The sequence below is a fragment of the Argentina silus genome, assembly GCF_951799395.1.
Source record: "Argentina silus genome assembly, chromosome: 14".
NCBI classification, from domain to species: domain Eukaryota; kingdom Metazoa; phylum Chordata; class Actinopteri; order Argentiniformes; family Argentinidae; genus Argentina; species Argentina silus.
Genome location: NC_139668.1, coordinates 5,847,211 through 5,869,686, shown reverse-complemented (window position 1 = coordinate 5,869,686; position 22,476 = coordinate 5,847,211). Strand labels below are relative to the sequence as shown.

At 46.3% G+C, this 22,476-nt stretch overlaps 1 protein-coding gene across 1 annotated transcript; it reads right to left on the bottom strand.

Moving 5' to 3' along the window:
* Nucleotides 1-499: 499 nt before the first annotated feature.
* LOC310815189 (uncharacterized protein) lies at nucleotides 500-22,117 on the bottom strand. The gene is made up of 18 exons (XM_083684875.1): nucleotides 21,983-22,117; nucleotides 21,808-21,885; nucleotides 21,532-21,665; nucleotides 20,291-20,471; nucleotides 20,085-20,165; nucleotides 19,286-19,663; nucleotides 18,641-18,721; nucleotides 18,402-18,476; nucleotides 18,148-18,213; nucleotides 15,581-15,714; nucleotides 14,706-14,834; nucleotides 12,098-12,155; nucleotides 10,989-11,069; nucleotides 10,783-10,860; nucleotides 10,210-10,293; nucleotides 7,737-9,972; nucleotides 1,673-1,750; nucleotides 500-1,002 (listed from the first exon to the last, which is right to left on the bottom strand). The coding sequence occupies exons 3-17, from the start codon at nucleotides 21,634-21,636 to the stop codon at nucleotides 1,684-1,686; spliced, it is 3,834 nt and encodes a 1,277-aa protein (XP_083541001.1). The 5' UTR covers nucleotides 21,637-21,665; nucleotides 21,808-21,885; nucleotides 21,983-22,117; the 3' UTR covers nucleotides 500-1,002; nucleotides 1,673-1,683.
* Nucleotides 22,118-22,476: the final 359 nt, after the last annotated feature.

Below are 22,476 nucleotides of genomic sequence, written 5' to 3'. Positions count from 1 at the left end.
TTGTTTCGGGTTCATGTTATCTAGAGTCATGTGGGACTGACCTTGTTCACAAACAGTCATGTTTCTCTTTCACTCACGTTCTTGCATCTCATTCCCTCTCTGGTTGCCAATAGTCTTTCCTCTATTCCTCGCTTCCTTCTCAAAACACATTGGAGGAGAATACTGAAGGGGAGAATACTTTAGATCTTTTCCTCCAATGCGTTTTGAGATGGAAGCGAGGGGAAGAAGGAAGCAAGAAAGGACAGACTGTTGGGATGCATCTGTCTTTTTCTTTCACCCTCTTTCTCTCCCCTGGCTGGATTCAAGGTCCTGTGTGTGTGTGTGTGTGTGAGTAAGAGAAGAAAGCAGGAAATACTGAACCACTAAATTGAAGGAGTCAATATTAGGACTGGAGGGTGAGGTGGGACTAAGGCTGAATCATGAGAATAGGACGGTAGGCTCAAGTGATGGTGCATGTCTCCCACTCACACACACAGATGAGGGCAGAGGCATTTTAAGAAACACAAATTATATTTATAATACTATAATCAATTCAATATAAAACACATTAAAACATATTCAAACACATCCATCCTCGAGAAGCGATTCTATGGATTCTTCCGTTGGAGAATACAACTGAATAATAATACAGATATTAATCAGTTTATACAGGATAAAGGAAACTTAGGAAAATATAACTCTTTGTTATATACATAAAACAAATGCCTGCACCTCTTTCCTCACCCTTCATCGAGTCATCAAGATCTTGCATGATTGGCCCATGTCCCCATACACTGAGCCAATGACAAACTGGTTCTCATGAGTCATGAATCCAACAGTAGACACTGTTAGTCAGTCAATCACATTCTGTTGTGTCATCATAATAATAAAAAAAAGAAAAAGAAAAAAAAAAAAGGGGAAAAAAAAAAAAATATTATACAAAATCTTGGGCGTGTGTGTAGAGTAAGGGCAGCTATCTTTTCCAGGGCTGGTGGTAGCTCCAGCTGCGGTCAGTGCAGTCACCTGGAACACGAACACACGAACACACGAACACACGAACACACACACACACACGAACACACACACACACACACACACACACACACACACACACACACACACACACACACACACACACGGTTTCCCTTGAGGCTCAATTATCACAATCTTCCACAGTGCCCAAATCTCAGGAAAACTAGGATTCTCAATAGTAAAACACCAAAGTGATATTTAAACCCTTCTTCCTCAAAGCACACAATATGATGGACATTTCAGTGTTTTGAGATCAACTCAAGAATAGTGGGAATAGTAGATGTTATCATGTTGGGTGTTGAATGACTTTTGCTGGTATATGTGGCAAAAATGTAACCAAGGCATAGTCGATGCCTAAGGATGGCTAAACTCATTATACAAACTCTGAGACAGATTCTGTGAATGTACACACACACACACACCAACTCAGGGATGTAGTCATGACAACATTGACAATTAATAATCGTAGGGTATTGGTTTGGGGCTTGGTCAAATTCTATGGTGTGTCCAAAGAGGAAGAATGTCAAAAACACAGGAATTCCAGGAAAAAATCCCATCTCTGAATACACAATTTACACCATGGATGTCATACTGATAGTAACTCATTCTCTTTTCAACACTACTTTGATGCTATGTGCTATGATAGTGCTATGATACTTACCACTGTTCTAGTCACTGTTTACTGTCTTTTTCTTCTGTATTGTTTGCTCTTTCTTTGGTGGAGGGGAGAGTTGGTACTCTGAAAAGGGAGAGTGCCACATCCATGAAGTCAAAATAACACGCATAGAACAATGCAATGACTGGTCTTCATCGTCAATATGAAGAATTACCTGTATAATTAAAAGGTGAACAAAATCTAATAATCATAATACTACTAAGATATTGAAGGACGTAAGTGTTTGTGTGTATTGCTTGTTCTGTGTTCTGTGGTGAACAGCAGCTCTCTGTCTCTCATTGTGTGTGAAGGGCAAGTTCAGAATGTTCAGATGGGGTTGGAGTAAATATTCTGCACTACTACTGTAGACTGCTGTATACTACACACTAGAGACTACTGTACACTACTACTGTACACTTGTGATAGAAAAATTAATGTTAGATGATTAGCAGGGGTGGTAAGTAACGAAGTAAAAATACTTCGTTACATTACTTAAGTATTTTTTTCGGGGATCTGTACTTTACTTGAGTATTTTTTATTTGCTCCTACTTTCACTCTTACTCCACTACAATTTTGACGAAAATGTTTCCTTTTTACTCCGATACATTTCCCCATGCCCCCTCCCAAGTATTCGTTACATTTCCAATCCGATGGAAAAAAAAAAGTTTCCTTTTTAAAAGAAAGCACGCAAACTCAATTTGCCACGATTACGGCCCGCTCGCTCAGCAGCACGTCATCATCATTGCTACTGAAGAAGATGGCAGAAGCAGCAGGTGAAGATGCTCTCGCTGCCGCCAGAAATGATGAAACGGACAGGGATCACCCATGGCCATATCTTAAGGATATGTTCGAATTCACCGAAGTCAAGGGAGATTCTTATCGGGCTGAAATGTCTTCTTTGCCTGCCACGGGTGAACGACATTTCAGCATTCAAAAATTCACCCTCAAATTTGAGAAAACATATTGAGGTTAAGCTAACTTTAATGTTACTATGTGCATTCATTTCGCTAAAGTTAGCTAACGACAGAGCTAGCTAAGCTAACGTTAATCACGTCTCCACCACCACTCCACTTAAGTCTGGCAACGTTAACGTTAGCTATCGATAACGTAACGTTATAAAGAAACAGTCGGTCGGATATGATATATGAATATGATAACGTAGCTAGCTAACGAAATTAAATGCAACGTTAGCGGTATCGTCAGGGTGGGATGGATAATTTTGGACTGAGAGTGAGCAAACGTTAGCTAACTTGGCTATCATTGCTAACTTGGACCTCCTCGCCATGTCAAATTGCTGGCACACTGCAAAAAATGAAATAAATCTTATCAAGTGAAAATATCTTGTATTTGGTACAATTAGTCCAATATTGAGCAGAATTATCTTGTATCATCTTATTCCACTGGCAGATAATTTTGCTTATTTTTGTAAATAAATATGTTAATCTTGTTTTCTTAAAACAAGATTAAATTGACCAAAATCAGGGAAAAAAACTTGAAATAAGCAAAATTATCTGCCAGTGGAATAATTCAAGATAATTCTACTCAGTATTGGACTTATTGTACCAAATACAAGATATTTTCACTTGTTAATATTTCATTTTTTGCAGTGCAATCCTTACAAAAAAATACTGCAGTTCAATTGCAGTTGTAATGATTACAGTATAACTGCACTTAAATATTACCGTAGTTGTTGTAATACTAATGATTGATTAGTATTGGTTAGTATTATGCAATGTTTTGGACACGAAAAAAACGTTTTCACTGCAGTTCTATTTTTTGTAAGGGAAGCCACGTGTATAAGATTGTTATTGAGAAATTATGTTTAACAGTTTTAATATTTAGGAAAATATATAATATATAAATATTATAAATTATATTTCTCTTTCTTGCAGAGAAAGCATCCCCATCAGTTAGAGAGTTACTCTAAATTGACTCAGAGTCACAGCAGCTCACAGAAGAGAAAGCTTCACGAAACACCTCCTGGCAGTGCTACCAAGCAGCTCAAGCTGGATATGTCTAGCAAGCGAGTGTCACAAGTGACCATAAACAAAGCAGTAATTAAGTATGTCATTGAAGGCCTTCAACCATTCAGTGTGGTGAACCTACAAGCATTCAAAGACCTGATCCAGGACCTCCAGCCCAATGCCACCATCATGTCACGTCCCACTCTACGGTCAAGTATAGCCGAAGCTACCAAAACTATGAAGAAGAAAGTGATTGCGGCAATGAGGGAGGTGGAATACATCGCAACCACCACAGACTGCTGGACCGCCAGGAGGCGCAGCTTCATTGGCGTAACAGCTCACTGGCTTGATCCTGACAGTTTGGACAGGCGCTCAGCAGCCCTAGCATGCAGGCAGTTAAAAGGCTCTCACACGTTTGACGTTTTAGCTGGTGCATTAAATGACATCCATGCAGAATACCAGATTCGTGACAAGATCGTTAGAACAACGACTGACAATGGGTCTAATTTTATAAAAGCATTCCACGTCTATGGAGCCCAACAAGACGAAAACAACAATGTGACTGACACTGAAGAAGCAAGCTGCTCAGGTGAGGAAGATGAGGAGGAGATTCAAGAGGAGGAAGAGGGTGAAGTTAACTTCCAAGAAGTGACAAGTGTGCTTGATGAAGGCGATGGCATTGAGTATCATCTACCCAAGCATCAGCGTTGCGCATGCCACCTTCTTAATCTGGTGTCAACAGTAGATGCTTTAAAGGCAAACTCAAATGAGACCGACAAAAAAGTGTCCAGATCATCATTTTCAAAGTGCCAGGCACTATGGAACAAGAGTGCGCGATCCGCTACTGCTGCAGAAACCATCGAAGATGCATGCAAACTTCAGCTAATACGGCCCAATGCAACTAGATGGAACTCGATGTTCTTCGCAGTGGAGAGAATAGTGAGGATCGTCAAAGAACAAGGAGAGGGAGCCATCCGAGATGTCTGCGCATCATTCAAAATTCCAATGTGAGTACTGTTTACTGATATTTTTTACTACACACTCACTAATTCTTCTAACTTCCCCACTCATAACTACTTAAAACTTAACTACCCCAGTACAGTAACCCCACCCACTCACTGAAACTACCCCACACTAATCAACCCAATACAACTGCCCCACTCTAAACATCCTAAAGCCCTAACTGAACATTGTATTCCATTCTAAAGCTACTACCTAATATTGGATTCAACTATCTCACTATGACTACCCCAGACTGAATTGAAACGTTTTGTGTGTCACAGGCTCAATCCATCAGAATTGGCCTTCTTAGCAGAATACTCAGCAACCATGAGTCCAGTGGCCAAGGCTATCGATATTCTGCAGGCTGAAACCAACATACAGATGGGATGGCTTCTTCCCACTCTGACTCAGCTGAAGACAAAACTGGATCGGATCAAGCCATCCTTAAAGTTTTCCAAGCCACTTGTTGATGCCATTCAACTAGGTTTGAAGAACCGCTTCAGCGAAATCTTGGAAGACCCAGAACTGATTGCAGCCGCCATCTTGCTGCCAAAATTCAAGATGTCGTGGACCAAAGACGAAGCCATCCTCAAAAACGGTAAGGAAAAGCCTGCTTCTTTTGTATTTAATAATAACAAAATAAAATAATATACCAGGGTAGGCTATGCATTCTATGAAAATACAGCTTGTGTTGCATGCATCCCTGAGGTGGAAGGTTTAGGCCTATGCTATGTCTCAGTTAACTGTCTAGAATGATACCATGGCTATTTGCCAAATGAGCTTTACAGTAAAGATTAGACCTATGAAAAATATGTACGTTGGCTGTCACTGACTAATGTTCTGAATGCAATTCTGTTAAATTTCTGCATGTGTATGGGACATGCATTGTTTTTCAGGACTGGACTACATCAATCTGGACATGGAGCCCTTGACGCCCCTCGGTAGCCCCATCGCTTCTGATGATGACGACTTCTTCTCGTCCATCAAGACAACTGCACAAGAAACCTCAAAAGAACTTGAGGGATATCTGGCATGCTGTGCTGACCACACCAGTCTGCTGAAGACCTTCCCCTCCGTCTGTAAGGTGGCCATCAAGTTAAACACGCCTCTTCCTGCCTCAACTGCGTGTGAAAGGCTGTTTAGTATTGCAGGGCTTCTATTTAGCCCTAGGAGAGCAAGGATGGACTCCAGCAATTTTGAAAATCAGCTTCTGCTGAAGCTGAACGGAAGCTTTTACAGCCTTAAATAGTAACCTGTCTTACAAATGAGCTAGCCAGTCAGATTATGTGTAAAGAGAGAGAGCCTAAGAGTTTATTTTGAAGATATTTCAACTTAAAGGGATGGTTCACGCTCATTGCACAATTCTCTAATAGTTGTCTTACCTTGTATCTTTTACCTCTTAACTTCTGCTGCTTTCATGCAGATGTTAGTTTCATAATGTAATTTCAGGGTCACACACTTTAGGGCCTAGTAGGAAAGACAGTTATTAAAGAATTATGCAAAACTAAACAATGTGATTTGTGTCTGCTGCTACTGTGAGTTCAACCCCTATACTGCGTTAAGGTGCCAGTCAGATTCTGTGTAGCCTAGCCTGAGCGTTTCTTTTGAAGATATTTCAACTTAAAGGGAGGGATGGTTCACCCTCATTGCACAAGTCTCTAGTAGTTGTCTTATTGTCCCTTATGATTACAAATCTTATTGGCAGTGTTGTAATCTTATCACTTATTTTATTTGCAGTTTTCTGATCTGCAGGATTGTACTACTGTAGGATTTCACAGAGCATGCAAGTCAATGCATTCCTGTCCTCTTGGCACACACGCACGCACACACACACACACACTTAAATAAGGGGGTGGGGGATTTACTGTAGATCTGTCTCTGTTTGTTGTCAATTGTCATTCATATTCAATTAAAACATTGCATATCACTCCCACAACAATTGGTCTGCTGATTTATGACTATTTACAATTAATTTGAATATTTACTTTTTACTTCTGGTACTTAAGTACATTTTAAATGTAATACTTTTGTACTTTTACTCAAGTGGTGTTTGAATGGGGGACTTTCTACTTTTACTGGAGTCATTTTTTAATTAAGTATCTATACTTTTACTCGAGTATAACTTTTGAGTACTTTTACCACCCCTGATGATTAGTACCTAATAGATTGTAGGAAAGGTTAACTTTAATACTGTACTCTATTTGTATTGAACTGCTGTAATTTTCCATTATATGTGGAAGCGTGCTGAATGCAAGAATGCCGTGTGCAAAAGATGGTCTTTGAAGTGCTTACTGTCCGACTGTAAGCAATCAAGGTGTCCTTAATTAATATTTGGAGACTGTCCAACCAAAACAAGATACTGTCCAACCAGATATGTTTGATCATAAACTGCTGGCGTTAAGGGTCATGTAATGCTGGGAACCATCTGACCTGACCCTGTTTTATCTGAAAATAATGCATGAGCAACTAAGTATATAAAGAGGCCTGCCACTGATATTCGGGGGGGGGGGGGGGGGGAGGGAGAGAGATAGATATGAAGAGGCATGCGAGAGTATATATGAGGCAAAACTCAACAGAAAGAGAATGGGGCGATTTCACAATGTACAAAGATATTCTAGAGCGACAGAGAACACTCACCACCCAAGCTGCTGGGCCTGAGCACTACAACACTATGACAGTTTGGGTCTCTGTCTCTGTCCTAATATGGCCACATAGTACGGACCGCTTCCTCCGGGGTGTGAGGGGGATAGCATCGGATAGCGTCGGTTACCATAGCAATGTTACCCGTGGCGTTAGCGACGGCAGCGAGTGGAACAGAAGAGTTGGTTAAGGCAGTGGAGATGCTTGGAGACGAGTCAGCGCTCACGCTAGCGGCATTCGCCAGAGCATAGGGGAGATGGGCTGTAGTAGCCGCAGCCCTGGCAGTAGTAGAGGTGTTAGCCATCAGAGGGGAATTAGCGTAAGCTGTGGCAGGGAGAGAGTGTGTCCAGGGGTAGTTAGAGGGGAGTGAGGGAGGGGAGGCGGTATTCTGGGTTTGGATCACTATGTTGTTGCGGGGTCGCGACCTCTTAAGCGACTGCACATAACTGTGGTTCCACTGGTACCTGCAAGTCCCTGTGTCGGTTTCCATGGTACCGACAGCCCAGGCCTGGTATCTCAGCTGCAGACCTGCCGGTCCCGGGAGATCCGGGTGATTCACTGGAGGCATCAGAACCGTGGGTTGAGCTGGATGGTAGAGGCGGCTCCCTTCTCCTGGCACCACCGCTGACCCCAGTCCTGCCACAGGGTAAGCATGCACTGGGTAGTTCATCCCTGGGTAAACACCTCCAGAGGGGAAGGCTACAGGGTAGCCTGCTCCAGTGTAGCCCCCGAAGAACTGCAGGTCACTGGGGTTCGGGTGAAGGTCTGAGGGGGCGTTGGGTTTCGAGTTGGAGTTGGGGCTGATCATGCCCTCCCCATGGTAGCCTGTTCCCTGGTTTCTCCCAGGTGGTTGTGTACCAGTACAGAGTAGGGAGTTGGTGGGGTTGGGGGTAACCCTAACCCAGGCCTGGTATCTCTGCTGCAGATCTGCTGCCACCAGCGACGGATGGTTGGTCATCGAATCGGGTCCCGGTCCCGGGAGATCCTGGTGATTCACTGGAGGCATCAGAACCGTGGGTTGAGCTGGATGGTAGAGGCGGCTCCCTTCTCCTGGCACCACCGCTGACCCCAGTCCAGCCACAGGGTAAGCCTGCCCCGGGTAGTCCATCCCTGGGTAAACGCCTCCAGGATACCCCCCCACTCCCTGGAAAACACCTCCAGAGGAGAAAGCTACAGAGTAGCCTGCTCCAGTGTAGCCCCCCAACAACTGCAGGTCACTGGGGTTCTGGTGAAGGTCTGAAGGGGCGTTGGAGTTGGGGCTGATCATGTCCTCCCCATGGCAGCCTGTTCCCTGGTTTCCCCCAGGTGGTTGTGTACCAGTACAGAGTAGAGAGTTGGTGGGGTTGGGGTTGGGGCTGAACTGTCGGCTCTCGTAGCTCCAGGGGTCTCCATCTTCGGGTTCCTCAGGTAACAGTTTCCTCTTGAGGGGGTTCAGAGGAGGGGCTTGCACTGTGGCGATACGCTGTCTCATCGTCGTTTCTTCCCCGATTCTCTCACCCTCACTCCCACTTCTAATGTGCCCCGTCGCAGTGCTGGAAGACCCAGAGGTATGCCCTGGTGTCCTGGTCTGAGCCCCAGGTCCTACTTCTCTCTCTGGGCTAGCCAGGACGGGAGGCTGGGGAAGCGTGGAGCTGTCTTCTTTCAACATAGAAACAAGGTGCTCCAAAAACCACTCAGAGTCCACAAGGGCTGAAGCTCCAGGGAGACTGATGGGGATACGGGCAGAGGGATCGCAGGTGGATGAGGCTTGGGGGGGCCTCGCTGGGACTGGGGGAGCAGCGAGTTTGGTGGTCAGGGCTGGGGCTCCGGCTCCAGGAAGGCTGATGGCGGTATGGGCAGAGGTAGGGCAGGGAGAGGAGGATGGGGCTGGGGACAGGAGATGGACCCTGGTCGGTAAGATATTAGGAGCTGGGGCTGGAAGAACAGAGGCTGGGACTGGAGCTGGAGGCGTGGGGGTCAGGGCTGGGGCTCCAGGAACTCTGATGGGGTGAGAGGAGGCTGAGGCTGGGCTAGGGTGGACAGGGGGGGTGCTGGCTGGGGTTAGGGCTAGGCTGGGGGAGACAGGGGGCTTCCTAGCTGGGGCTGGGGTTACAGCAGGGCTGTGGTGGACTGGGAAGGTCTTAGCTGGGCTGGGGTGGACTGGGGGCTTCCTAGCTGGGGCTCGGGTTATGGCAGGGCTGGGGGGAACTGGGGGCTTCTTGGCTGGGATTAGGGCGGGGCTGGGGTGGACCATGGGCTTCCTAGTTGGGGCTGAGCTGGGGTGGACTGGGGGGGTCCTGGCTGGCGATGGGGGAGCAGGGACAGGCTTCTTAGTGGCCTGGGGGGGGCATTTATTTCTTGATGAGGTTTGACCAGGTTTTGGGTGTGGTTTGGAGGAAAGGGTGGGTTTTGGGTGTGTGTCTGAGGGTGGGTGTTTTGTGTGAGAGCTGGCGTGTGTGTGTTTGTGTTTTGGCTGAGTGTCGTGGAGTGTGTGTAAGGGTTTTGGCTGAGTGTCGTGGAGTGTGTGTAAGGGTTTGCTGGTGGGTTCCTGATGTACAGTTGGGGGCTCAGGACACATCCTTCCTTCAGGGGACAGACAGAGGACATGGTCAGAATTCAAAGTGTGCCCCTCGGGGGGGCTGGTGACCCTCCGCCGTTTGACTGGGACCTGACTTTTAACACCTGAACGCGAAGAAGGACGCTTCACAGCTTGTATGACCTCTGGAAGGAGAGAGAGAGAGAGAGAGAGAGAGAGAGAGAGAGAGAGAGAGAGAGAGAGAGAGAGAGAGAGAGAGAGAGGCATTTGTTAATCATTATGTTCAGTATGTGGTCAATTTAGAACAGCTACTGTACTGATTCTATTTAACAGCCATTTCAACTCATTTTTCTCATAAGGAGTCTTACGCTAGGGGATGATTATGGATTGGTCATAACATATTTGAGCAGTGTTTCACCTACCTTTACCTCTCTCTGGCGGCTCAGAGTGTCCAGGGGCATGCTGGCTAGTCACCTGACACTTCACATACTCCTGCTTGACCGCCACTGAGAACACAAGAGCACACGGTCAGAAACACAGACCACACAGAGACCAGAAACACAGACCACACGGTCAGAAACGCAGACCACACAGAGACCAGAAACGCAGACCACACGGTCAGAAACACAGACCAGAAACACAAACTACACACGGTCAGAAAACACAGACCACACAGGGCATGCTGGGAAATCACCTGACACCCCACATACTCCTGCTTAACCGCCACTGAGAACACAAGACCACACACGGTCAGAAACACAGACCACACACTTGATCAGGACACCCTATAAACTTCCTGTGTAGTGTGTGTGTGCAGCTTAGCAGCTGGATGAGGTTTGCTGGTCACCACAGTCAGAAACACAGACCACACACGGTTAGAAACACAGACCACACACGGTCAGAAACACAGACCAGAAACACAAACTACACACGGTCAGAAACACAGACCAACACACGATCAGAAACACAGACCACACACGGTCAGAAACCTTTACCTATCTCTGACAGCTCGGAGTGTCCAGGGGCATTCTGGGAAATCACCTGACACCCCACATACTCCTGCTTAACTGCCACTGAGAACACAAGACCACACACGGTCAGAAACACAGACCACACACGGTCAGAAACACAGACCACGCACTTGATCAGGACACCTTATAAACTTCCTGTGTAGTGTGTGTGCAGCTTAGCAGATTCCTACCTGGTTGAGGTTTGCTGGTCACGTGGGTGAGGAGTTCTCTCTTCTTCTGCTGTCTGCAGAGCTCCTTGAGCCTGGACACAGCTGGGGGAGGAGGGGGGAGAGGACGGAGGTAGAGGGAGGGATGAGGGGGAGACGTAACAGGAGGGATGGAAGGAGAGGGAGGGATGAGGGGGAGAGGTAGAGAGGGAAGGGGGGCAGAAGAGGGGGAAGAGGGGGGTCATGAGAGAGAGAGAGGGAGGTAAATCCCAACTTCCCATCCTCACTCAAAGCTTACTTTTTCACACAAACCTTCCATTGACATTGTAATGGCAATCTGTATCTGTACAATGAAATGCTGGTAAACGTTAATCATATTAATCATGTAAACATTCATCATGTTAGCATTAAATCATGGAATGAGCGTTTGTCGATAACAACTGTGTGACCTTAGAGCCACCCTTTGCTTGTGGCTTGAGTAGACTGATGAAATAGTCGAAGTATTATGTCCTAATGCTTATGAACTGTGCTACAAGCTATCCATATATAGATGTGTTGTTGCCAAGGCATTTGAGGAAGATGTTTCGCAGGACCGTAGGATGTCTGGTCAAGTGTGCCTATAACTGTGCAGACATGAATATGTTGAGTATAAATGTATGCTTGTAACTCTGAATTGGGTGCTGTGTTTGTTAGAAGCAGGCTGCCATGCTAGCAACCATTAAAAGAAGTAAATAGAACATATTTACATGTCTATTGGTGCAGAGTCTCACCGAATACTAAGTGGTAACCCTAGACTTTCCACCACAACATCAATGCATTATCTACAGTACCCAAAATAGTTATTGAGCTGCTGTACATTTCTCATAACCTGCACCCAACTGGACACATGCAACAATTCTGCCGCAACCTGACAAATGATTTTGTTATCATCTTTAAAACCGAACCCGACCAGCGACATCCTTTTGATTCGGGGAACCGCGGATACCCAACCTGACGCAGGACTCTCTCTCTCTCCGGTTAGAGTAGTCAGTTTATAGAGTAAAGTATCGAGTGAAGTAGAACTCTGGAGCTCTCCTGGTTGAATCCATCCAGCTCAGATTGATAGATAGATGGATAGGTTTTAATGACTGTACCTTTGTAAAACAGCATCCCTTTGATCTCTTTGAAGTCTGCTGTCTCCAGATGTACTTCCTGTCGGACACAGGCCAGAGAGAGATCATCAGGCTCCCTAATACTGACACAAAGTAGGGTCACTCATATGCAGACGCTTTTATCCAAAAACCACCAGGACGGGCTTATTGTAAGGCATGGAACGGAATGACAAATGGTATCAGACACACGTTTGATACAATTCCTCATTCCATTCCATGCATTACAATGAGCCTGTTCTCTGACTTCTGCCTCCACCAGCCTTCCCTGCTGTGCACAGTGTTGCAGGTTTGAGTTAGCCCCAAAGTTAGCATGTTAGCGTGCCCCATGGCAGTGGCCCTGTGCGGCTCAATTGTTTTTTTATTGTAATGCACGTAACGGAATAAGGAATGGTAACAAACACACACGTTTGACACCATTTCTTATTCTATTCCATGCATTATAATGAGCCCTGTCCTCCGATTTCTACCTCCACTAGCCTCCACACACATACTGTATCAGTCCCACTCCTAAGCCTTAAATGGCTTATCTTTGAGTAATGTACAGTACAGAAGCATATAGTGTAAGTGTATTTGGTAAATCTTGGCTACAGAGAGAATTACTAAAGACAGTTCTCTACTGTGCTCAGAACAGGATGTTTGCACCGACAGAGTAAAAAAAAGTGTGTAGCTGGTCTGCACTCCAAAAATCCATTTAATGGTTTCTTTTAATATCTATTTCATATGAGTTGTTTGTCCCACTGTATAAAAGGATGAGAATTTAACATGTAAGGTTGGAGTAGAAACGACACCTGCAGTCTGTACTCTCTCATGCACGATTAAAGAACAGTTTTCTGAATACTTCTGACTTGCTAATTCTGATTCTCACAACATTTCCACGACAGTACTTTCAGGTGCTCTCCTCCGCCTCAACCTATTGACTCCATGCTTGTACTGACTTCATCCGTGTACTGTACCTGTAGTAGTACTGAGGGGTGTGTACCTGTAGTGGTACTGAGGGGTGTGTACCTGTAGTAGTACTGAGGGGTGTGTACCTGTAGTAGTACTGAGGGGTGTGTACCTGTAGTAGTACTGAGGGGTGTGTACCTGTAGTAGTACTGAGGGGTGTGTACCTGTACTGGTACTGAGGGGTGTGTACCTGTAGTAGTACTGAGGGGTGTGTACCTGTACTGGTACTGAGGGGTGTGTACCTGTAGTAGTACTGAGGGGTGTGTACCTGTAGTAGTACTGAGGGGTGTGTACCTGTAGTAGTACTGAGGGGTATGTACCTGTACTGGTACTGAGGGGTGTGTACCTGTAGTAGTACTGAGGGGTGTGTACCTGTAGTAGTACTGAGGGGTATGTACCTGTACTGGTACTGAGGGGTGTGTACCTGTACTGGTACTGAGGGGTGTGTACCTGTACTGGTACTGAGGGGTGTGTACCTGTAGTAGTACTGAGGGGTGTGTACCTGTACTGGTACTGAGGGGTGTGTACCTGTACTGGTACTGAGGGGTGTGTACCTGTACTGAGGGGTGTGTACCCGTAGTAGTACTGAGGGGTGTGTACCTGTACTGGTACTGAGGGGTGTGTACCTGTACTGAGGGGTGTGTACCTGTACTGGTACTGAGGGGTGTGTACCTGTACTGGTACTGAGGGGTGTGTACCTGTACTGAGGGGTGTGTACCCGTAGTAGTACTGAGGGGTGTGTACCTGTACTGGTACTGAGGGGTGTGTACTGTGGTGGAAATCTATAGAGTTTAATAAATTCTTGGAGAGAAACAGACAACTGTCTTTGTGTTATATATTGTTAGTCAAACAGCGAACGCAGATACAGAATAAGTCACACTCGAGTATGGATCAGAGTAGCACTGTAGGCTGACTGACAAAGAGCAGCACTAATACAGAGATATTAATACATACTAGATAAGAGAAGTGCGTACAAAGCATTAGTACATTTGGTGCAGAGAACAGGGAGTACAGCCTTGAAAACTAGCCTTGTGGATTCACATCCGTGTGTGGTTCAGATAGGATGTTTGTCACATTACCATATTAGGAGTTGTTTTTCTTCTTTTTCTTAAGAGATATTAAGGTCATCTAAGGATACATTTGTAAATTTCCTTTACATGTACCTGTAGTGGTACTGAGGGGTGTGTACTGTACCTGTAGTGGTACTGAGGGGTGTGTATTGTACCTGTACTGGTACTGAGGGGTGTGTACCTGTACTGGTACTGAGGGGTGTGTACCTGTACTGGTACTGAGGGGTGTGTACTGTACCTGTACTGGTACTGAGGGGTGTGTATCTGTAGTGGTACTGAGGGGTGTGTACTGTACCTGTACTGGTACTGAGGGGTGTGTATCTGTAGTGGTACTGAGGGGTGTGTATCTGTACTGGTACTGAGGGGTGTGTACTGTACCTGTAGTGGTACTGAGGGGTGTGTACTGTACCTGTACTGGTACTGAGGGGTGTGTACTGTAGCTGTAGTGGTACTGAGGGGTGTGTACTGTACCTGTAGTGGTACAGGGGTGTGTGTACCTGTAGTGGTACAGGGGTGTGTGTACCTGTAGTGGTACTGAGGGGTGTGTACCTGTAGTGGTACTGAGGGGTGTGTACCTGTAGTGTGCCCGGTTCGTCATGATTCTCCTCCTCCACCTCTTTGGCGATCTGCATCAACATTATTGACTGTTCTGCTAGACCACGACGCTCCGAACACCCCTGAAAACACCAGGGGTACCGCACACTCTGAGAGAGAGAGAGAGAAAAGGGGAGAGGAGGAGGAGAGAGAGACAGAGAGCGGGGAAAGTGAGAGAAAGAGGGAATTGTTTAGTTGTTAATGCTGTGCAGTTCGGTTCGGTTCGGTCCCAATCAACAAACCAGATTCAAGAGACGAGTTCAAGATGAGTTTATTCCCCAACTGGATGCATCTGCAAAATAGCCTAACAGGGGCTTTCACTTCAGCCTTGTTCTAATGCTCACTTCAGCCTAGTTCTAGTGCTCACTTCAGCCTAGTTCTAGTGCTCACTTCAGCCTTGTTCTAATGCTCACTTCAGCCTAGTTCTAATGCTCACTTCAGCCTTGTTCTAATGCTCACTTCAGCCTAGTTCTAGTGCTCACTTCAGCCTAGTTCTAGTGCTCACAGAGCGGGGAGCTTCCTCACATTCTCTTAGCAACATGCATCACAAGTTGTTACTTTCGAACAGACATCAAATGTCACAACTTCCAACTACCACCCTTGCCCAAGGTGTTTCCTGTTGTTTCGGCATAGTTGGTTTCATACATGTCTTCCTCAACAGCTGTTTTGATTACGTAGACAAGCATGACTCGAGCAAAGTATTCTATTTACACATAACATAAGGAACAGTCTGTTCTAAGCACTCACAGATCTCTTCAAAAGGTAATGTTAGATACTAATGTTGCTACTGTATGTCTTCAGAAACAGAATGTGGATCACACATTTGTGTGTGTGTGTGTGTGTGTGTGTTGCTTACCAGGTAGTTCTGTCTGTGTCTGTATTTGAGCATGTGGTTGATGATGAGGTCACGGCTGAGTCTGCTGCTGCACGAAACACACAGGTAGAACGGAACCTGGCCCTTACTGCAGATCTCGATCACAGCACTGAGACCTGCACACACAGACGCACGCACGTACACACACACACACACAATTAAACCCCTCTGAATGTACTGTACATTATGTTCCCTAGAAGAATGTTGTGTTAAATGTTGTGAGAATGTTGTATAAAAGATTCAAACGCACCCCATAAAAGATTAAAAAACCCTATCCCGAGGTGGTGAGTACCAATCAGCAGAGCTGGTGCGTTTGAAGTTTGTACCACACTGTACAGCAGAAGGATACTGTTGTGGATAAATGACCACTAAGGAGAGTTCAGTCTGTAGTCACATCAAGCTTTATTCCAGCATATGCAGGGGAGAACCTGCTGAAAGAACTACGTTACCCATCAGGTACCTATAGAAGTATATGGGTCGACCTTGAGGGAGGTGATGGAAACTTGAATATAACCTGTATTTAACATGCATCAATGTGTGCCTTGTGTATTAAATGATTTATTTTGTGGCCACCCTACAGTAAGGCCGGGAGCTTCAGGTCCTCTTGGACCCTGCTATGGTCACCATGTTAATGGGGGGGGGGGGGGGGGGTATGAAGTATATAACTGCGTGTAAAACTGAAATACTTAAAAATACAAAAAAATACAAAAAAATCTAAATCCAGATATTGTCCAACAGAGAGAGAGGTCAGCCACTTCTCCAATGCATTAGTACTGCATGATTTACATACTGTATGAGACTCCCTTTGCTCCTTTGGCATTGATTCCACAAGATCTTAGAAACATTCCGTTGAGATTCTGGTCCGTGATGACATGATTGCATCGCACAGATTTTTCACGCGCACTTTCAAGCTGTGAATCTCCCGTTCTACCACATGCCAAAGGTGTCTGACTGAGAAGGCCACTGAACTCATGTTCATGAAACCAGTTTTAGATGACTTTTGCTGTGTGACATGGTGCATTATCATGCTGGAAGTAGCCATTAGAAGATGGGTAAATTGTGGCCATGAAGGGATGCACATGGTCAGCAACAATACTTAAATAGGCTGTGGCATTCAAGCAATGATTGGTTGGTATTAACGGGCCCAAAGTGTGCCAAGAAAACATTCCCCACACCATTACACCACCTCCACCATGAGAAGGTGTACAGATGTTCTTAATAAAGTGCTCAGTGAGTGTATATAAACCGGTGTTTGAGACTATGGCGGTGTTTCTCATACTGCAAGACTAACTCAGCACGTCAACATGTCTTGATGTGATGTACACTGCACGAGCAGATGAAATGGACACGATACCCAAAGGTATTTCCAACGATCATAATAATGTTTGCTGTATTAGCCGATAAAGGCAGCTTTTGGGTCCTGCCAGAGCTCCACAAGTTTTTGGTCAATTTCATGGTTCTAAATGGAGAATTTACATCTATTACGTAGCCGTTTTATAAGTATAGTCCCAAACGCAACTTACGCGTTGCCATTGTTTACAACATCCTGGATTCTCATTGGTTGAGGTTCCTATATCGTCTCGGAGCACCTCTGAACCTGCACAAGTAGAGAGGAGCTGCGACCCACGACATTCTGACGCGTGAGAATTCAAATGGGACATGATCTTGTCTTCTCCTCTAGTCGGTGACCGACTCACACCACGCCAGTCATATCATGTAACATGAGAACTTGGCTGAAATCCCCTTAATGCCTGCCCGGCTTTAGGACCAGAACACCCCCCCCCCCCCCCCCCCCCCCCTCTGTCTGTTGTCACGGGTACACGTGGGTCACGTTGCAGGTGTGCCCTGGTATCAACTGGCGTTCTTATTTGTGTTTTCTGTGACCCTGAGAGCCAGACGGGACAGCTTCACTCCCTCGCAGTCTTGTTATCAGCTCCAGGTTCCCACCGCGGAGGAGGCCAGCTGCGCTGTGGCCTTGCGTTGAGCTTGTGTGTAGGCGGTGTTAGAGCTCCACAGCGGTTGGTACAGTGAGAACCAAGTCGAGTCTCGGAGTACATGAGGTTTCATATGATTCATTGACATTGAATGAGTGAGTGCATACAGTCAAAGCCTTCGGTGTGCCTTTTTTGTTCTCTCTCTTTCTCTCTCTTTAGGATATCAGAGCGGGCCGGTGGAGTAGTAAATCTCAGATTAAACTTCCCAGGACACTGAATTTAAGAAGATGAACCTGGACACCTGGGGTGTGTGGCTCAACGTATCTCTTCACATCTTAATCTAGTTTCATGTCTTCACATAAAACTCGAGGAAACAAACTCTACTTTTACCTGCCTGTACATGCCCTCCCTCCTGCTCTCTCTCTGTCTCTGACACACACACACACACACACACACCAGTCTCTACATGCCAAGTAGGGCATAGCATTCCTGTTCCTAATCTCTACATACTAAACCAACCAACCCCCTGGTGACCTTTATATGCCTCTCATTGTCCCCCCAATTCTCTTACTGACACACACACACACACACACACACACACACACACACACTGACCGACCACTGCCTCTGTTCGTCTGTTCTTCACGTAGTCCCTTAGGTCATGGGTGGGTCGAAGGTTTTCTGTCGGTGCAACAAGACAACACTCTGTTTAGAGCTCAATAATGACCACTCAGTCGTCTCTGACCAGGACACACACACACACACACACACACCAATTTGACCATAGGTGGAATGAAAATGACGCTCGCCAATAAAAACACCCTGGCTCATTCCTGGTTGTAGCCGTAGAGTCTGGGCGTGTGTCTCACCTGTGGCCCCACCTGATGGTGTCACATCGTGGCTGGGTCCTACGACGGTCCCCTGGTACCGCACCTCACACACACCTGAGAGAAGAACCAGAGGCGTGCGCACACACACCAACATGTGATGCATGTCTATTTCCATATGATCTATTTTTTTATACCTGGATATTGTACAGTCATTGTTACTATTGTATTGTGCTACTATTGTGTTCTATTGTATTTTCTATTCTATTGTAATTATTTACCCAGATATCCAGGGACGTGGATGACATCAGGCTGGGTTAGATCCTCTACCTCTGGGTCCACTTTCTCCTGTTTGATTACAACTAGAGGGGGGGGATGGAGGGAGAGGGGAGATATAGTGATAGACACAGAGAGAGAGAGAGAGAGAGAAGGAAACCACACAGGTTTACCTTACTGAGCTCCACATACTGTAGCTATGCCCAATACATGTGACAACACCATTACTACACAACATGGCCAAAAGTATGTGGACACCCAAACATCACACCCATGATGTGCTTGTTGAACATCTCATTCCAAAACCATCAGCATTAATATGGAGTTGGTCCCCCCTTTGTTGCTATAACAGCCTCCACTCTTCTGGGAAGGCTTTCCACTAGACTTTGGAACATGGCTGCAGGGAGTCGCTCCCATTCAGCTACAAGAACATTAGTGAGGTTGGGCATGTTGGACGAGAAGGCCTCGCTCGCAGTCTGCGTTCCAATTCATTCCAAAGGTGTTCGTTGGGGTTGAGGATCAACTGCACAACACTCATATCCCTTAATAGTGTGAGCCAGTTGAATGACTGAGTGTAGAGAGGATAGAGTGTCTAACACTCGTTTAAACATTAGGATTTTATTTATTTTTTCCTGTGCCCTCCCTCTCACCTGTTGAGCCTGGGTCCAGGTACGGTCCATGTGGTTCTGGAGAGTTCAGCGGGGTCTGGGTTCTGACGGGCTCAGGGTCCTTCTCTCGTCCCTCTGAACTCTGACTGGACTGCGGCTGATCTCCGGTCAGTTTGACTGCCTCTCCGTCTGCTGCCTGGTGGCTGTAGCCCCTCTCAGACTGGTCCAGGGTCAGATCTACAACTTTGTCATGCTGGTCAAAGATCTGATCTCCGGTCAGTTTAACTGCACCTCTGTCGGCTCCCTGGTGACCCTGGTCCCTCTCAGACTGGTCTGGGATCAGATCTTCTATCTCTCTGTGGTTCTGCTCAGTGATAGACAGGGGTTCTTCCGGGTTCCGCTGGTGCTCCCAACGGGTGACTAGAGCCCACAAAACACACGCCACTCAGTCAGAAAGCTTTTGTCTAGTTGGTGTGTGTGTGTGTGTGTGTGTGAGATATGATCTTTATTTTCCTGAAGGAACCTTGGAATGTTGCTTTACCACAAAAGGTACCCTGGCCCCACACTCTCCAGACTCACAGACGCCTTGCCTTAACTGATGTGGACCAGATGTCCTGGTTTTCTGTTTATTATCTACTATAAGAATTGACTGCAATTGTGGGGGCCACTTCTCTGCTGCCCATTCTCATGGACAGTGGTTTGGTGGTCCCAGGTCGACCTGTTTAATAAATTGTCCTTATTCAACTTTCAATTTGAGCACCCACTTTCTTTCACGCACCATTGGCTATTACTCTTCGATATCAGAATCATCATCTTTACAATGTGTGTGTGTGTTACTCACTCAGCTGGTGTCTGGCTTTGACATACAGATGCAGGGGGCTCAGGTTCTTCTCCTTCCGGATGATCTGAAGCAAGTTCAAGGCTGCAAGGCAACACGCACATACACATACACAAGATCTATTAACCTCACACCACCCCCCCCCCCCCCCCCCCAAGTACCTAAACACACATACACACCACCAAATACAAACACCAACACACACATACCTCGAAAGAACGGAGCCGACTGCACACGCTCATACCACGCCTGGTTCAGCAGCATCACCTGGGCATCTAGCTCCGCCTCCTGGTGCGTCAGTCGCCAGGCAATGTCCCGGAGGAGGCACGGCTTCAGAGGCTGCTGCAGCTCCCTCTCCCTGGCAGACAGGACATCACCGTACTGTGCACACTGACACACACACACATATCCTAAGAAACATACCCTCAGCTCACTGTAAATGCAATTCCCTTGCAGTGCAGACTGATGATGTCAGTCGTGTAACACCTATGGGGGTCAGAGAGGAGGGAGTGTAGGAGTTTTGGGCCTAGATTGATGTTCCTGTCTTTCAGGAATCCACACTTTGTCTCCCTCCCCATTTAAAACAAACATGACCATTGTCAGACAAGGTACAGAAGTAGGAGCTACAAGGTTATGGGGTGGAACGATCATTGTTCACTCCTCTGTCAAAAACATTCTTTGGTACTGCCAGGAACCAATCTTGTGTCTTGAATCTTAATCTCCTCCTTAGTGTTCATATGTTGTATGAAATTGTATCTTGTGTTTGTTTATGGTTGTTTTCTTGTCTGTATCCTCTGTATTTGTATCATTTGTATTGCAGGGCTCCCTTGAAAAAGAGACTCTGGTCTCAAACTGACTCCCTGTTAAAGTAAAGGTTAAATAACATTTCATATAAAAAAAAAAGTTAAAACTAGAACAACAACACTGTTGGGATCCTGCTGCTCAGAGAGAGCCACCAATCAGACGCCCAAATCCCAGGGCCTGACCCACTCCCTGCAACCCCAGGGCCTGACCCACTCCCTGCAATCCCAGGGCCTGACCCACTCCCTGCAACCCCAGGGCCTGACCCACTGTTTGACACTATACTCATCACTCTTTCATTCCATTGCATATCATCTTAGCTTAGTAATAAACTTCAAACTTGATAAAGAAGTGTTGTTTTCTCTTGCTTTGACAAATGGTGGCTCTAAGAACAATTAAATAATTTACTAAAGATATTGGATAGACTAAATACCCTTCGGATTATTGATGTGAGACTGACGGTTGAAGTGATTATTCTGTAAAAGAACATTTCAAGAGTTAAACATCATGATCTCTGCCCAATAACGTCATTAAGTGATGCCTTGAAGTAATTACAGTATTCAGTGGAATAGTAGCCAAATTAAGAATCCCAAGTAATTAATTATCAACAGTTAGTTGATCAATTAGACCCTATATTAGATAGACTCACCATGTAGCGGTGCTGGTGTAGTGTGCTGATGATGTGTTCACAGATGCGTGTGTTGGGGAGTGTCTCAGCGCAGGTCACACACATGAAGAACGTAGGCTGAGACATCCCTCTGCACTCTACCACACCCGCCAGACCTGGAATGAACACACACACACACACCCTGAGATATCCCTTTATGCACACGCGCGCACACACACACACACACACACACATCACAGATATCCCTTTACGCACACACGTACTGCATGTGCACACACACAGAGAAGTACTACTGACCTATGATTGGTTGAGTGTCATACAGCCCCTTCACTCTGAGGAACTTAGACAGATGGCTGGGGCCGACGGCTCTCTCTGCTGTGAGTGACGCAACGGACGACCAATCAACACAAAGAGTGCACATCGACCACAGAGACTGACAATCCAATCCACCAATCCAGTACGAGGAACTCACCTGTGGTCGTGTTTGGAAGCAGACACACCTGTGGAACACTTGCAGACGGGTACTCGTAGTGTGCGTGCTCCAAATGTGTTTGCTCCGAGTGTGTGTGGATGGAGGAAGAGGTGGAGGGAGTGTTAGGGGGAGAGGTACAGGGAGGGATGGAGGGAGAGGTAGAGTGAGGGATGCAGGTAGATGTAGAGGGAGGGATGGAGGGAGAGGTAGAGGGAGAAGCAGAGGGAGGGATAGAGGGAGAAGCAGAGGGAGGGATGGAGGGAGAGGAAGAGGGAGGGATGCAGGGAGAGGAAGAGGGAGGGATGCAGGGAGATGTAGAGGGAGGGATGCAGGGAGATGTAGAGGGAGGGATGGAGGGAGAGGAAGAGGGAGAAGCAGAGGGAGTGATGGGGGGATGGGAAGAGGGAGGGATGCGGGGAGAGGTACGGGGAGGGATGCGGCGAGAGGAAGAGGGAGGGATGCGGGTAGACATAGAGGAAGGGATGGAGGGAGAG